This window comes from Echinops telfairi, unplaced genomic scaffold (assembly GCF_000313985.2).
Source record: "Echinops telfairi isolate 266 unplaced genomic scaffold, ASM31398v2 ScPeMD7_7424;HRSCAF=8462, whole genome shotgun sequence".
NCBI classification, from domain to species: Eukaryota; Metazoa; Chordata; class Mammalia; order Afrosoricida; family Tenrecidae; genus Echinops; species Echinops telfairi.
Window position 1 is genome coordinate 51,254,479 of NW_022111324.1, and position 17,254 is coordinate 51,271,732.

Here is a 17,254-nt window from a genome sequence, read left to right on the forward strand (position 1 = left end):
CACGTCAGCCCTAGTGTAGCCCCCTCCCACCTCTGAGTGAGGAGAGGAGGGCAGCTGAGGGTCCCCCCCACCAACCTCAAATCCCCACCCACACCAGGGGATGCTGCTTTTTGACGAGACACACAGAAACCATAACCACCTAAATAAACGTCCTCTTTATTTTACCAAATATAATTTATCCGTTAAGTTGACATTTGTCAATTCAGTTATAGTAACTATAAATAATTCTTTTAAGACACAGTTCTGTAACTTTTTTAAGGATACAAGAGTAAACCAGTTTCACTCCTTGCAGCCAGGCCAAAAGTACATGCTGCTTGTGCTATGGGGGGTACACGTTCCATGACAGCCTTCCCCCTCAACCCGGAGTCCCTTCTGTGCACACTCAGGGCCTGGCACACGCCTACCTTCCTACTGTCTTGAGGCGGAAGAGGATGCTCGGAGCCCTCTGGGACAGCTGGGCCCAAACTCCAAAGATGTGGGAGGGGCTGAGCGACTGGGACAGGAGGCATTGGTTTGGGTGCCTGTACAAGAGGAGTCTGTGTGCAAGTATGCTTTGAGGTTCAGGACAGGAAAGGTGGCCTGAGGGTAGAGCAGAAACAAGCCCAGGCCGGTGTTAATGGACTCGGCAGGACCCAACTCCAACTAGGTAACTTACTCCAAGATCCCTCCCAGCTGTACAGGGCTAGGGCTCCACCAGGTGGCCTGGGAGAGGTGGCCAGGCAAGTCCCTGGGAGAAGGCATGGTATTGACAGGAGGCAGGCACATTGCCCAAGCCTGCCCTGGGAGGCGGGGCCTTCGGGCTACAGAGGGGAGGCTTCTAACAGAAAGGCTAGCACATGCCTGCATCCAAATGCCCAGCTCTGTCCATGTGTGGGTGTGGGCAGACTTCCAGTCTGTTCAGGACATACGGGGGAGGCGGCAGACATTCCAGTTTTCTACTTCTCCTGGCTGAGAACAGTGGACACAGCTGGCTGGTGGGCCAGGCTCTACTACCTCTGAATCCTTTTGGGGGCGATTGGTGAGGAGACGTGGAGGGAAGGGAAGGGAGGGGGTGCAGGGGCCCTAGCCATGGTTACACTGCACAGAGGTGGGAACTAGGAAGAGGCGGAGTCTGGCTTGTTGACAGAGTCACAAATACAACATGGTCGGAAGGGGCTGTCGTTGAAACCGGGGGGTGGGGGGGGTAAGATGAAGCTAGGGCTGTGTCCCATATGACCACTGGCTAGTCAGTGCCTGGCACAGTACCTCACGCAGAGCAGGCACTCAGTAAATATTGCTCAGTGAATGCCTCCAACCATGTCTTCCCCAGTGGAGGAGCTGCGTGTTTGTGGAGGGGATGGATGAAAGGTCTTGGTGGGCAGAAGGTGAGGAGGAGGAACAGTGGCCTCCAGGACATGTTGGAATGAGTGGTTTTGAGACAGTCCTCCGTGACCACACGAGTATGCCCGTAGGAGAAACAGCAGCAAGTGATCACCCCTGTCCGCCCTCGACCTCCCAGTGACACTCCACAGCTCCACATTGTTTCGGAACTCAACGTGCGAGCTCCGGAGGAAGGTAGTGCTGAGAAGCACTTACAGATGAAGGCTGAAGGGGGACAAAGAGGCAGTGCTCGGGGCCCAGGGAGAATGTGGGTCCGGGCAAGTCTATGGGTGGACACCGGTCCTTTGGGAAACCCAGACCACTGCTCACTTCCTAGGGGATGTGGCAATCCACTGGACAAAGATTAGAGGAAGGTTGGTAGTGTGCATCAGGCAGCTGGGTGAGATGCGTGCCCACAATCACTCCTAGCATAGAAAACCACAACTCGCTGCCATTGAGTCGATGCCAACTCATAGTGACCCTATAAGGCAGGGTAGAACTGCCCCGTGGGTTTCTGAGACTGTCACTCTTTATGGGAATACAGTTTCACCTTTCTCCTACAGAGCGGCTGGTGGTTGTGAACTGCTAACCTTGCAGAGAGCAGCCCAACATGTAACCCACTAAGTCACCAGGGCTCTTTCTTTCTGAGCTCAGGAGGGTCTAAGTCCCCAGGACAGAGAACAGGGCAAGGATGATAGGTGGCCAGAAGCAGCTGTCCCCTGCCCACACCTTGAGGTTGGTCCACTTCTTGAAGCATATGTGCTTGTTTGGGGGTAGTGGATATTTATCCCTCTTGTTCAACCAAAAAAAAAAATAATAATAATAAAGAAGAAACAAAACCCACAGCCCCACTCCCAGAGGGCTTCTCATTAGGGCCAAGACTGAAGCTGCTAAAGCTGAACCCAGTGTCCCCAGATCCCAGACGAAGCATCCTTGCCCGCACCACCTGGAGGTACCCACCATGAAATTGCACTTGGTGATTGTCTCAAACATCTACTTGCACTGCCTAGCTCGGTCCGTGTGTCCTTCCTGAATTCTTGCTATACAAACTTGGCTCAATGTATAAAAATTCCCATTGAAAATAATGAGAATTCGGTATCAAAGTGGAGTCCTAGAAAGAGGTGGGAGTGTGGAGGTGGGGGCGGGGAGTAGGGGATGAGGGGGTTCAAAGAACAATTTCAAATAGAAAGTGCACAGGGGCGGGGAGAACGTGGAGAGACCAGACTAGTCCCCGACATCCGTGTCTCGGTCCCCAATGAGCCAGAGGATATGGAAGCTGAGTGCTAGGAGCCCAGTGCCCAGCAGGTCCCCCAGGGCTGTCAAGTACGGGATGGAGAAGTTGTCTGGGTCCAGGCCCCGGCCCCACATCCAGTGCACCATCCAGTCTGCGATGTAGAGGAGAATCAGCACCTGGGGAGACAGAAGGGCCAGCCTGGAGCCATCCCCTCTCCAGGGAGAGCCAGAGGCCACGGGACCCCATGCAGCCGCTGCCTCACAAGGTTGGGCGTGCTACAGTCTTGAGCCTGGGACCCAGCTCACCTTTTCACCCAAGCTGATGATAGGCCAGATGGGAGTCCTTTGGGAAGGAAGATACTGCTGCTACCAGGAGCACCCACACCAGCACGACATTTTGCCTCTCAATTGACCCAAACCAACGCCCCCGCTGTAGAGTCGATTCCGACTGCTGGCGGCCCGTGTGTTCCAGAGCAGGCGTGCTTCACCAGGGGTTCTTGGCCGTCGTCTTCAGGGGCTCCCTAACCTAAATCCTACTGGTCACAAGCCCTCAGCCTCTAACTTGGGGTCATGCCGATTTCGGGTCACTCCAACTCCTGTCCTGTTGGCCTCTCCAGGAGCCTGGCTGGGGGTGGGGGTGGTCTGAAGTCAGCTCCCCACACAGGGATTTCTTCCCTGAGCTGACTGGAACAAGAAGAGTGTTTGACGTGGGTGACGGCACTGCTGTCCCAGAAAGCTTATTGTCCCCACTGGCTTCCTCCTGGTCCTCTCTGCTCCGCTGGTGGAGGGTCAACGAACGCAAGCTCATGGGGTGAGGCTTTCTGCACCCGTAAAGACTGACAGCCTGGGAAACCCACAGGGGCAGTTCCGTCCTGTCTTATAGGGTTGCTATGAGTCAGAACCGACTTGATAGTAGTGAGAGGTTTTTTTCTCTGCAGCTTAACATTAAAATAAAAAAATAAAAAACCACCACCACCTATCCCATTGCCATTGGGTTGATTCTGACTCACTGGAACCCTACTGGACAGGACGGAGTAGGACAGCCCCATGGGGTTCCCAGGTGGAGTCTTTACAGAAGTAGAAGGCTGCATCTTCCTCCCCGGAGTAGCTGGCAGGTCCAATCATTCACCTCACCTCTGGGTTGGCAGCCCAGGGAGCAGTGAACCACCCCGCCCCTACGGCTGCTTGTTTTAACATCAGGTCTCCAGAAACAACATCGCAAACAGGTCAGCCACGGTCAAGCAGGTAAGGCACACCCCCTGCAAGTGTTTTTGGGGCTTCTCTGTTGCTCTGATTGCTCGGTGCCTTGCCTTCCCTTCCCTTCCACGATGACGACAGGCCATTCAGAATGACCGAGATGAGAGCCTTGCTCGGTTAGCGGTCTGCCTGAGAGCCGGAGCACCAGCCACAAGCTGGGTGCTTGGGAGATACGCAGACTCCCAGCCCCCAGCTCTGGATCCACAGAACCAGAATCCACGTCTCAGCAAGAAGCACGTGTACTTTTTGGGTGGAGGCACGCACGCATGGCCGTGAGCTCTGTGGCAGAGCAGGCCGGCGCCCGGCAGGCTCCATACAGTGTCTCTCTCTCACAGCGGGCTCCTTCCGATCGCCTCCACGTGAGGCGACACGGCTCCTGATGGCGACACCCCAGCAGTTGTCTGAGCAGCTTTATTCTCGGCTGGACTTTGCAAATTCTGTGGTACACAAATTCTGTCCGGAGGGCCCCCGAGGCAGGAACGAGCCCCCATGGGACCCAGAAGACAGAAGTGATATGTATTTTTAGGCCAGCTTGGCTGCTCCTGCATGCCTCTGAGGAAACCAGAGGCTTTGCTTCCAACACCCGTTCGCACCCCCCCTGGCCCTGCACAAAGCCGCCTTGTGCTCCTGTGGCCTCGGGCCAGCCTCCATAACTTCACACCCTTTCCAGCAGCTGCGCACAGGCCCAAATAAAGAGTGTGGTCAGGAGGCCTTTGGGACGTGCCCCGGGAAGCCAAGGACACCAACTGCTCCACATTCCGGCCCCCGGAACCGGCCTGGCGGAGGGGCAGCAAAGGGATCAGGGAGGACCTTCACAGGGGATCAAGTGGCAAGCCCCGGCCCTTCACAGCCCATTGCAGAGGGCACAGGGCAGTGACTCCCCCGGGGTGTTCATATGAGGGAGACAAGGCTTTTCCTTCCCAACCTAGGCCCAGGGATAGGCCAAGAGCCTCCAGCCACCACACCCCACTCCAGACTCCTCTTCTCCATCCCTGTGTGACACCAGGTGCCCCCCCAGCGCCCCCACTTGCGAGGGAATCACTGCAGGCACCCAGCACCGGGCTGAGGCTGATTCTCAGTCCAACCCTTCTGAAGACGGCCAGCCACATCACTTTTCCATAACTGGTGCTATCGGTGCTAGTGCTTCTCAAAGGGGACTGTTTAAATACATGATAACATAGAGAATGCCTGAAACTTAAGAGTGCACGTCTTGAGAACCACACAGACACACACACACACACACACACACACACACACACACACGCACACTTAGAAAATGGTGCATGCACACCTAGAGAAATCTGAAAGAGCTTTGTGGATTGTTCCGATGCCAGTATAATCTAAGGGTCACGTAACCTTGTGCTATAGCTATATAAGATGCTACCAGTGTGGGGGAACTGGAGGGGAAATATATGGGATCCTCCCACAGCCTTCTGTGAATCTGAAATTGTCTTGCAACAAAAAGTTTAAGGTGTAATCCTACAAGGGAGAATGTACCGTAGGATTAGAAATGGCACAACTACCCAGGATCGGGAGATTCCCTGTGCCGTAGTTTTAACATTTCTTCCCAAGATATGGAATGCTTTATTCACATAAAGTTCCCCAAGGAAATTCACTCACTCACTCATAGCATCGAGTCAATGCTGACTCATAGTGACCCTATAGGACAGCGTCGAACTGCCCCGGTGGGTTTCTAAGACCGTAACTCTTTAGGGGAGCAGAAAGTCCTGTCTCTCTCCTGAAGGAAGCCCGGCAATGGACACCGCAGCCCAGTGAGCTCTGTGGCCAGCTCAGGTGATACCCAGAGCTGCCTGTTCAAAACGCCAACAGAAGCGTCAGGTCCTCTGGGCACAGCTTGGAAACCATGACCTCCGGTCCGTTCCTCTCCGTTTACCAGGGCGTCCCTGAGGCTCAGGGACGTGAACCCCCTCAGCCAAAGCCACACAGCACATCCGTGACTGCCCTGTTCTGAGCCCTTGCCCAGTTCATCAGCAGCTAAGGCACAGAGAGAGAGGGGGCAGGGTGTGTGATGGCCTCCTCTCCCATCGCGCGGGGACAGGGGCCCCTGGCAGTCACCCCTACCTGGAGCAGTGCGGCTGTCATGTAGAAGACGATGAAGATGAGTGTGAGGGTGGTGTGGCCACCCTGCATACAGCTGATGGTGTAGAGGAACACCAGGTGTCCTGGGACCACGAGGAGGAAGAGGACCCGGGCTGAGCGGGAATTCACATCTGGGTCAGGGGAGAGAGAGGGCGTGAGGAGGAGGAGGAGGGAGAGGAGAGAGTTGTGGCCCCAGAAGGCTTTTCAAAGTCAGAGGGGCCCATCATGCTCCAGGGCAGCTGCAGACAGCTGCCCATCTCTGCATCTCCCCCCCTGTGGCCTCCAGCCCCCAAGATGTCCCAGGAAAGGGTGGCCCTCTGGAGCAGCTGGTGCAGTCCAACGAGAGGAGGGCATTTCCGAACCCAGGCCCGAGCTGTTTCTTAAGTGAAGTTGATGGGTTCTGGGCCCTCCCTCTAGGGTGGGGTGGGGGGTGGGCCCGAGAGCCCGAGGATGGGCATTACCAGGACTGAAGAAGGTGGTGCAGGGGCTGGGACAGCGGCGAGGAGCTTGCTCAGAGTTCTCCCCGGGCATGCCATTCATATGCAGGAAGGTGGAGATGCGGCTGGCCTGGACTGCCACCAGATTGCCCCCAACACCTGCAGAGACACATCAGGGCTGAGCCACCCACGCCAGGGGAGGAAACACACCTCTTGTTCCTCGTCTCTTACTGGAAGCAGCTTTAGCCTCGGGCCTGTCTACAGGAGCCATCTAGGTGGGCATCGCCCACTCCTCAGTCCCCAGAAGAAGCAAGAGACACCAAGGAGGAAGACAAAGACGGCCCCTCTTCCAGGAAGTCCTCCAGGCTCTGACCAGCTTCCCCTCTAAGGGGTGGAGTGTGTGTGGGGGTGTGTGTGCAACAGTCCCATGAGCCCCTGGTTGGCTGGAAGGGGCACAGGCAGATCTCAGCAGTGTCAGCTCGCCTAACTTCTCGGCCAATCTCCTTCCTCATTCTCATCCTCACCCCCACCACCCTGAACCAACCCAGGCACTCCGCGCTCATGCCCCGCTTTCAGGAACTAGCTTCAAGTGCCGGGGTTGAGTTTTGAATACTGGTATCTGGTACCTCTAGTTCCTCTTTTAAGAAGCATGCTGGGAACTCAGTTTGCCCTGTCACCCCGAAACCTGCTGAGCCCCAAGAGGCTGGCGTGGCAGGCTGCCCCACTCAGGCTCTCCTCATGGTGGCACCGGTGGCTCACAGGGTAGGAAGAGAGGTCACAGATCTTGTCCTTGGTCTGGTCATGCTTTTAAGCAGTGATGTACCCTTGCTCGGGGTGATGGACGGGCTCTCTTGGGGCACGAGTGACACTATTCCCTCCCCCAGGCCCTCAGTCCTCGAGGGTTGGGGGGGGGTAGGGCCTGGGATCGCTTATTGGGGCTCTAGCCCTGCTCCCATCCTTGCGAACAATCCCTTCACTAATGCCTGGGACTATCTGAGCTTGATTCTTTGGTCTGCTGGAACTCTATGCAGAACAGGACGCAGAGAAACCAGTGTCACTCGGGGGATGCTGACTCCCAGCAGGCTCACATGTGAGAGCAGCCCTGTGTGCTGTGCATAGCATCTTCAATGGCGGCGTTTCCAGGAGCGGATCTCCAGGGCCTTTGCGCTGTGGCACCTTGGGGGGATCGGCAGGGGGCTGGCCCTCCAACACTTTGGTTAGTCGTTGAGGGTGCTCCCCATTTGCATTACCCAGGGACTCCGGGTACAAGCGTTAACCCCAAACAAGCCCACTGCCATCCAGTTGGCTCCAACACACGGCCACTCTCTCAGGCAGGGGACAAGTGGCCCTGTGGGTTTCTGAGGCTATACTGTACATCTCTACGGGGAGCAGGCAGCCTCATCTTTCTCTTGAGGAGCACCCGGTGAGTTAGAACTGCTGACCTATCCGGAGACAACCCCTCCACCCCCTGCCCCTGCCCCACTCCACGGGCAGCCGAGGGCCAGACCTCACCATTAATCACAGGTGTGAAGACAGCCATCCCTGCAAAGTTGGGGTCGGAGACAGTCTTGTCCAAGATGAGGCCTCCCACACTGCAAAGACACAACAAGCGACAACAGGGGAAGGCCCCGCTCTGGTGGTCAGGAGGACTGGCGGAGGAGGGCGGGTGGCTCTAACCCTCTGACTTGGTCGCATCCCCAGGCCAGCTACTGGAGCCAGTGAGGGCAGCCTGCTGTACCCACCCAAGTTGGCTAAAGGACCCTGGTTGCTTTGCAGGGTCAACACTGATTTCTTCTCCGGGCTCTTCCTTAGGGAACCACCTCTCCGTCTCTATGGTGTAGGGGCTAGATCGCAGGCCGACTCATTTTAAGTCCTGTGACCCCAAGGACACAGTGATTGGCTCATCAGGGATGGCCATGTGACCCAATCACAGCCAGTGAAACTTGACCCTGGGATGTGTGTTCGTTCCATAGCCAGTGCTCTAGTGCTCTCTGCTTGTCCATCAAACCCATCTCAGAGAATGTGTGCCACTTGAAGTAGAAGGGCCTGTGGCTGGGGTGGGGTGCATGTGGGGGCAGGGAGAGGGCTCCCCAGAGCCTACCTGCTGATGGCCATGGCAATGATGACGGGCTCCCAGCCTGAGTACAGCACCTCCCTTGTGGCTGGGCTCCGCCGGGCCAGCACCACCCAGACGGGCAGCAGGGCCACAAAGAAGGCACACACCAGGGGATAGATGTACCGCCAGACCTCTAGGAGAGGCAGAGGCCAGAGAGGAGGTGAGCACTGGGCTCCCTGCTCCCAGCCTCCCTCTGGCGTGCTCAGCTGCACTGGCTGCCCTCAAAGATCGACAGCCACACCACAGCAAATGCTCACAAATCCAGTACTTTGTCTGGTCTTACCCAGCAGGGAGGCAAGGCCTTTCCAATTTACAGAGGAGAAGACTGTGTCTAAACACTGAACCAATATGGGACAGAGACCAGACTCTAGGTCTCTTTCACTTCGATTCCAGAAATCCTGTACCTCCCAATCCCCCTCTTCAGCCTTCGGTTCCTTTCCTCCTCCTCCAAGGACCTGGACCAGGCTGGACTGGACTGTAGACAGGACCAGGCCTTCCTCAGCGCTCTCCCCGCCCCTGTCCCTCGCCCAGCATGAGTGGAGAGTAGGACTAAGCCTCGTCTCTCTAAGGTCAGGTGTGACCGCAAACGACGGCCAGATCAAGTGACGACGGAGACTGAGCGTGGAAGAAACACCATCGATACAATCCCACCTGGCCACAGCATCAGGGGCTCAGCCTCACCCAGCTTCAGGTACAGTCCCCAGCTGATGCCTGAAAGCAGTGCCAAGGTGATGAGGTCACCCAGGCTGGCAGCAATGGGCGTGGCCACGTTGTCTGGGTTGATCCCAATCTTGCGAGAGCCGATGATGACCCCAATCATGATCATACCTGGTGAGGAAGGGGAGAAGGACCAGGCAGGGGGAGAAGAGGATATGGGGGTGGGGTCAACAAACAGCAAGGGGAGGGCATGGCCAGCAAGCTCAGGTATCATTAGTCATTGTAAACTGGACCCACGGTCATCGATTCTGCTTCGTAGCGACCCCATAGTACAGGGGTCCTCAAACGTTTTAAACAGGGGGCCAGCTCACTTTCTCTCAGATTGCTGGAGGGCCGGATTCTACTTTAAAAAAAACTATGAACAAATCCCTATGCACACTGGATGAGTCGGCTGCTAAGCAGGACAGGCAGCGGTGGCAAAAACACCGGGCGGGCCAGATAAGTGTCCTCGGTGGGCCGCATGTGGCCCACGGGCCGTAGTTTGAGGACCCCTGCAGTGTAGTACATAGAGTGGTACTGCTCTCTACAGGGTTTCTCAGGCTGGGAACCCTTATGAAAGCGGACTGCCGCATCTTGCTCCCACGGAGCGGGGGTGGTTTAGAACCACTAACTTTGGGAACAGCAATCCACTGCTTAGACCCCTGTGCCACCAGGGCTCCTCACTGGCCGCACCCCTCCCCCAAATCCAAATCCGCTGCTGTCAGTGCAGATTCCTGACTTGTAGCAGTCCTAAATACTCCAAGGCTACCCATCTTCAGCTTCATCTTTCTCCTGCACAGTGACTGGGGTAGGCTTGAACTACTGACCTTGTGATTAGCAGGCCAAGTGCTTCCCGGACAGCGCTACCAGGGCCCCCTTTGCCTAGTCGTTAAAAAGATGCAGCTGAAAACCACCATGCGTGGCCTGCAGTGACATACTATCTCACCTCTATTAGCATGGCGATGGTAAAAACAAAACAACCAGAAAACACCTGGTGTTGGCGAGGCTGTGGAGAAACTGGAAACCTCACAGGTGGCTGGGGATGTATAGTGGTTCAGCCGCCATGGAAAATGCTAGCAGTTCCTAAACAAGTGGAACCTGTAATTGCCATGTCCAGAGTATATACCTGGAAGAAGTGACGGCAGGAACTCAACCCAAAACCTGCTCACCAGTGTTCACTGCAGCCCCTTCCACAATAGCCAAAGTGTGGAACCCACAAGGGGACCCCAGGAAGCCGTCACAAGAAACCCAGTCTTCATGCATGCCACTGCATGAACGACACCCTTGTGGATGACAAGGAAGGCAAGTCAACAGCAAACGGACAACTGCTGCGTGACCTCGTGTGTAACAAGTCGGTGGTTCTTGACCACCACCTCCCGCTCCATGGGAACAAGACGAGGCAGCCTGCTTCCATACGGGTCTACAGCAAACTCGAGGGCGACGTCAGGGAGGACTGCTATGAGCGCACACACTTTCACTCAGCAAAACCATCAACATAAGAAACGTGTTTCTTGACATATCCTCCATCTAGATGGGCCCCAGTGTTTGCCTCTCTGAGACCCTTCCCCACCTAGTCCTGTGCTCTCTGACCCCGGACATCAGAGATGGAAGTCTGGGCGTCCTCCCCGAGGCACTCATGCACGCTGTGCTCCTTTTCAATGTTCTTTTGGGGAACAAAAAGAGGTCGTAAGGGACAAGATCAGGACCGTAGGGTAGGTGGGGTCAGGCGTCCCAAGAACATGCTCTCAGGGCAGCTCTTGTTACCCTGGAAGATTGAGCAGGTTCACCGTCAAGATAGGAAAGGAAAACACTCTCCTCGGCGCAACTCTCCTGGCCTCCTCCAACTCACTCATGTGGTGGTCTACCTTCTCAATCAGCCCCCACGACCATCCTGGATCACCCTTCCGGAGTCCCAAAACACCAGTTGCTACGGCCTCCTGAGCTGACTGACCTGCCTTGAACTTAAGTAGTCCAGCAGAAGCCACCGTGTTGATTGAACTTTTTTTTTTGGCTTTGAAGGCATCCTAGAATGACTACAATAAGTGTGCTACTGAGAGAACTTGTCTCCAGGTCCCAGTGATGTGTGCACACATGGCTTGCTCGGAATAAACCCAGGCAGGGGCCAGCTGGAATCCCAGCCACGATGCACTCTAACTGGGCACCAGAGGGGACCGGAGGTGGGGAGGAAGTGCGAAAGGGATCGTTGTATGTCAAAGGCAGACTGATCTGGGGGAAGGATCCTGAAGATAGTCGCACGACTGGAAGCCAGGTACTCAGTGTGACTGATCGGTTTGTGCAGAAATCGCTGAGCTGGCCCGTTTGTTACGCTTATTTCCACCACAGTAAAACCACAGCAAGGCGGGGCAGGGAGGAGGCAGGCGGTTCAGTTTGGGCCCAGGGCAGTCCTTCCTCTCCCCGGCTTCTCCACGCTCCCCCTCCTTACCCAGGACCAGGGAGGCGATGAAGGCCGTGGCCACGCTGCTGGCGCAGAGCAGGAAGGCATGAGGGATGCTGAAGTGGCCGTCGGGGATCCAGCCAAAGACCACGGCTGCAATAGACGCCAGGAAGCCCACCACCGTGGCCTGCACCTGAGGAGAGCCCGGGAGCAGTGTGTGTCTCAGCTGAGGCCACCAGGCACTTAGACGGACCTCTCCGCTCCCCCAGCCCCCGCAGGAGGCAGGCAGGGCTGGACTGTCCAGTTCTCACAGGCTGGAATGACGCCTATTTATTTAGTTTCTCCGTAGACATTAGTGTCGGGTAGTGCGCCCTGTAGGAGCTCGGCACGTGCTCCTGGCTGAATGAGTGCCCATCTGGGGCTTGGGGGGACGTTCAACAAAACCGGAGGCTGCAGGCTCAGAGTCCAGGGCTGGGACTCACGGGGGAAGATTCCCAGTCGGGGACTCGTATGGTCTCTTGGGGACATGGTAGAGGATGCTTCAGCACTCCTGAGTCAGCTCCTCCAGCCAGGGTCTGTGGGGACCCCAGCCCTTTTACCACCCAGAGCAGGGCAGTGACATGGGGGATGCTGGCACCCTCCCCAGGTTGGCTGTTTGTCCTGGGCAACCTGGAACCTCCTAGAAGCCAGCTCAGCAGGATGCTGGTGCTTCACTCAGGAACTTTCACAGAGCTGCTGAGCCAAGGGCCCCGAGGCCCAGCCTCTCGGGCCCCGGGTCCCTCACCTCACCTGGATGAGAGCCATGTTCCCGGTGATCATCCGCCACAGCTCCTTGGGTGTGTCCATGTGTCCAATGTTGGCCTGGGGGGACGGAGGCAGGGACTGAAGCTCCACCATTAGGGCCCTCCCTGCCCGGATCAGGAGGTGGCGCACAGAACCCAGGTCTTGGGCTGGGACGTGACCAGGCAAAGGGAAGCAGGGCTGAAGAACATTCCGCTCCTGTAGCTGGGGCCAAGGGCAGAGGGCCCTCACGGCGGGCAGAGGGGGCTGCATTCTGCCTGCTTATCTGGGCAGACCATGCCTGCGGGGGTCAGGATGACCCAGCCCCTGGCCCTGCAGCCAGCTCGCTGTCCTGGGGAAGGGAGGGCCAACTGCAGCGCAGGGCTGAGCTGTGGGGGTGTTTGCGGAGGAGTGAGGTGGCTCGGGCAAGTTGGGGATGAATTCACCGGTGACCATTTTGCTCTGCTTCCTTCTGCAGACTCTTGGTCATGCAAGGACCCCCTGAGCCCCCGGGTTTCCTCACCCCCACCTGCCACCCCACGGCCCCGTGTCTGGTCCAATCTCTGAACGTCATGGCTGCACTACGTGGTGTGGGAGGAGTCACGGACTGGCCTCTCTCCTGCAGAAGAGCGAGCTGCCTTGGGGGGCCGGGCCGCCTGGCTATGCTCCTGCCCAGCTGCAGAGCGGGGCTGGAGATCAGAGGAGGCCTCCACCTGTGTAGGCCGAGGGGCCAGCGTGGTGCCTGCCTGTCAAAGCTGCACAAACAGTCACGAGGCCTGTCTCGAGGCAGGGGGTGGGGCAGGAGGCCAGGGAAGGCTGGGACATCCAGAAACTGAGTCTGGGAACCACTCTGGGTGGGGAGCCCCTGCCCGGGATCTCCCTACACCTGCCCAGCCAGCCCCTCCCTTCCCACCCCAGCCCCACACTCAGGCCCCGGCTGTAGCTGTCCCCAAGTCTGGCTCTCTGCCCCCTCCCTTGGCCAGGACACTCACTGCAGTGGACAGCCTCGATGCCAAGGTCATCTCTAGGTTCCCCTTGAGCCCCAGCAGCGCAGGTACCAGGATGAAGACCTCCGTCACCTTCTGGAAGACTTCCCAGTGCTACAAGGTGAGAACAGAGCCCAGCACTGTCAGTGCCCGGAGGAGCTGGCAGTGAAGCTACAAAGACAGTCTGGGATGAGGGGCTCGGGCAGGAAACGGGCCCAGCGGGGGGCAGGTACACTGTCTGTCTCTCCCCCCAAGAACCCTGGCGCCAAACCAAGCCCACGGGTTTTCCAACCAAACACCCCTGAATGGGGGTGGGTGCAGAAGGGCTGGCTCTCCGTCAGGAGACCCCAAGCCTGGCTCTGCTGCCCCAGAGCTGGGGCGGGGGCACGGGGGTGGGGTGGGGGGTGGTGGGGTGGTGGTGGTGAAGATCTGTGCTGCCAAGCCACCCCAGGCTGGCTCATGCCCCGACTCCATGGCGGCCCCCACCCCTTCAGATTGCAGGCCGCAACCCCTTTCACACGGAGTCCAGTGTCTCCGCAGCCTCAGCCTCGGTGGTGTTGTCTCAGCTGCTGAGCATGCGGCTCTGCGGGGCCAGGCGCTGAGAGCCTTTGGTTTCCATCTCCAAGGGCTTTGGGCCCTAGCCCCTCCCCCTCCCCCAACCAGGCTCTGGTGACAACGGGGCGCACGCCCCTGAAGGCTGTTTGGTAGGAGGCCTCGCCATCCCTGTCGCACCCCTTCCCCAACGCCTCAGCTGGGTGAAGCAAGTGCGTCGTCCTTCCCTGAGGAAGGAGCACTGGATCGGGTGTCAGGAGACGCAGGTTCTAGCCCCGAAGGACCATCAAGCCTGCCCCTCCTGCCTGCCTCTTCGGCTGACATCTACCAAGTAGGGACTCTGGGCTCAGTCATCATGCTTGGTCAAGCAGGGGGTCACGGAGAAAGGGGAAGAGCTGCAGGGAGACAGACAGACACAGGGGCTGCAACCATGGGATGGAACACAACAAGAGTTGTGCGGCAGGGGCAGGACCCAGCAGTGCTCCCCTCTGTTGTAGAGGGTCCCTAGGGGTCAAGGCTGACCCAACAGCGCCTACCAGCAAACACAGCCATGCATGCTGGAGCCCCTGGGTGGGCCAGATGATGAAAGCGCTTAGGTGCCAATGACAGGCTGGTGGTCTAGTCCACTCCAAGACCAGCCTTGGAGGAGTCTTGGTGATCTACTCCTGCAGAATCCGCCCGGTGTCACTGTCACGTACTTGAGGTCCATGGGAGTCGGAGTCGACTCTGTGGTCATGGGTAAGCGTGCTAGGCCGATGACGGTACACGACGGCGGTACATGTGTTTCTCATGGGACCTTCTCCGCAGCCTTGTGAGTGAGGGGCTGCCATTGAACCCCTTCTCTGGAAGCAGGGTTCCAGAAAAATACACCACCTAGTCTAGGAGCAGGGGCTGATGGTTTAGAAATGCACTGTCGTGGAAGCTGACACTTAGGGTTTGCAGGAAAGAGGCTGGCGTGGCATCACCCTCGGCTCAGGGCGACGCCAAGCCTCTCTCTTGTTTGCTTTCAGAAATGAGAGGCCTCCACATTTGGGGAGGGAGAAAGGTAACGGCAGGGCAGAGGTGGTAAGGTTGGTCCCAGAACCCTGGTCTAGGACAAAGCTTCTTAAGCTGAGGGTAATGACCCCATGCGGGCCGGGGACTGCAGGTGGGGGCACAGAGATGAAGGTGGAGTGGTGAGATGTTTGGCGACAGTGCCAGGTTCTGAACCCACAACGACCACCAAGTAATTCAGAATCAAATCACAAGGAACCCCGGGTTCGCTTGCCTGCGCTCCCCATTTCTCCCGGGTGAAAGGGGTCGAGAGTGGATGACGTTTCAGTGGCCCTGGGGAGGCTAAGTGCTGTCATGTGCAGGGGACACTGGACCGAGAGACTTAAGGTTTGCACGAGAGGCATGGTGAGGGCCTCAAGCTCCTCCCCTGCGGGCCTCCCCACGTAGACCAGCTGTGGGCCAACCGGCGCTTCACAGGGGTCTCAGTCTCCTGACTGTGAGGTGGACAATTCAGGGGCCAGATCAGGGAGTCTTGGAGGCCATTCTAGCACTGACGCTAGCATTTAAGATAAGCAAGACTGGAGAGGAAGCCAGGCTCAGGATGGGGGACCAGGGGTGTCTGGACACTGAAGGGTAGCAGTCAACTGTCAAGCAAGCCAACAAGTTATTGAGTCAGAATCAACTCGTGGGGCCCCCCCACCCCCGTGTATGGGAGTCGATTGTGCTCCCGAGGGTCCTGAGGGGCTGGGTTTTCATAAGCAGATCACCAGGCCTTCCATCGGAGACAGCTTTGGGTAAGATGCAAACCTCCAGCGTTCCCAGGAGCAGCTGAGCACCACCTAGGGACTCAGGCTGTGAGGCAGGGGTGGCCTTTTTCCTGGGTTTCTAGATTTCTCTTTGTGTGGGGAGGCACTTCCCTAGGGGGACTTTGGGGAAGGGCTAGCATGCCCCATTCTCTGAGCTCCTGGTCTGCTCCCTTGCAGGTGGAGGGCATAGAAGTCTCTTGCGGTAGAGGGGGGTCCCTCTCTGAGGACCAAGGAGGGGAGAGACCCCTGCACCCTCTCCCCCATCGCAGCACAGTGGCTAACCACTCACGGCACCTACAGAAGACCCAATCTCTTCAATGCCCTGAAAGGACTGTGAATCCTTACTTACCCAGAAGGTCCCCCCTTCCCAGAGAGAAGACAGCCCCTGTGAGGCAAGGGGTGGGGGAGCCTCCCCATCGGTCTTGGGGGGAACTCGGGGCCGTTCCTCTTGGCTGTGGCTGGCGCACGCTGCCAGGGCCCCAGCTCCAGAGGGGAGAAGCAGCCCCCTGCCTCGACCAGGAGGGCGCTGATTGTGGACCTTCGAAGGCCCTCTCTGAGCATCGCCTCACCACACGCCACGGCCCTGCTTGCTCCTAAGCTGCCAGGGGAGCGGGGAGCAGAGGTTCCAGGCAGGGTTTGCACCAACACTGCAAGAAATGAAGAGAGCCGGAACGGCAACACTCCAGGCCCAGGCCAGAGAGGTTTTCTGAATTTCTTGCCATGACTGCTGTTATGGTTGGTATCAGATGCCACCCAGCTGGCTCCGACTCACAGGGAGGGACCCTCATCGTACAACAGAAGGACACACTGCCCTGGTCTGTGCCACCCTCACCATCGATCGCTGCTGTGCTGGGACCCTCCGCTGCAGCCACTGGGCCTATCGCAGCAATGCACATATGTATCGAAATGTCGCAAGTTCGGCCAAGTTCTTCTGGCCGCTACTATACGTCACAACCAAACCCACTGCTCCGAGTGGCAATGGCCCTGGAGAACGGAGCCTGGGCTGCAGCCGTTGGGTGCTGTGGAGCCGGTTCCCACTCAGAGTGACCCTACGGACAATGGATCAAAGCACCGCCCGGTCCTGCCCCTCCTCACGCGTGTTCTTCTAGCTGAGCTTATTGTTGCAAGTCCCTGCGTCGATCCATTCTGTCAAGAGCCTTCTTACTTTCCACGGCCCGCTACTTTCTCCCCGAGCACGGTGTCCTTGTCCAGCCAGCGCCCCCAGGCCTCCACACAATCTCTCTTTCCAACTCCACGAGGCCTGAGAAGGTCTGGGGTGTTTGTAGGGATCAGCTCAGTGACACACAGGCCAGGGGAGAGAAGCAGCCCCGGTGAAGAGCCCTCTACCCCAAAGTCTTCACAACCCTCATAGAACAAAGCCCCCAACCGCAAACCCCGTCCCGTCCCAGGCTAGTTGGAACTGGGGTTCGAGCAGCTTATTCTCCCCACCAGGCGGTTCCACTCACAAGACCTTCTCCAAGCTGTGGCTCAGGCAGGGTGAACACACACACACACACACACACACACACACACACACACACACA

The 17,254-nt window shown here is 57.6% G+C and overlaps 1 protein-coding gene across 3 annotated transcripts in view; it reads right to left on the bottom strand.

Moving 5' to 3' along the window:
- Positions 1 to 1,925: 1,925 nt before the first annotated feature.
- Positions 1,926 to 17,254, bottom strand: part of SLC41A1 (solute carrier family 41 member 1) — a 22,745-nt gene continuing 7,416 nt past the window's right edge. For all 3 annotated transcript variants that reach the window (XM_045298052.1, XM_004699838.2, XM_045298051.1), the window contains exons 3-11: positions 13,366 to 13,473; positions 12,383 to 12,454; positions 11,642 to 11,786; positions 9,184 to 9,330; positions 8,488 to 8,635; positions 7,899 to 7,978; positions 6,411 to 6,545; positions 5,932 to 6,080; positions 1,926 to 2,769 (exon numbers count right to left, since the gene is read on the bottom strand). In XM_045298052.1, the coding sequence (XP_045153987.1) occupies positions 2,584 to 2,769; positions 5,932 to 6,080; positions 6,411 to 6,545; positions 7,899 to 7,978; positions 8,488 to 8,635; positions 9,184 to 9,330; positions 11,642 to 11,786; positions 12,383 to 12,454; positions 13,366 to 13,473 (1,170 nt within the window). In that variant the 3' untranslated portion in view covers positions 1,926 to 2,583. The remainder of the gene's footprint in view (positions 2,770 to 5,931; positions 6,081 to 6,410; positions 6,546 to 7,898; positions 7,979 to 8,487; positions 8,636 to 9,183; positions 9,331 to 11,641; positions 11,787 to 12,382; positions 12,455 to 13,365; positions 13,474 to 17,254) is intronic.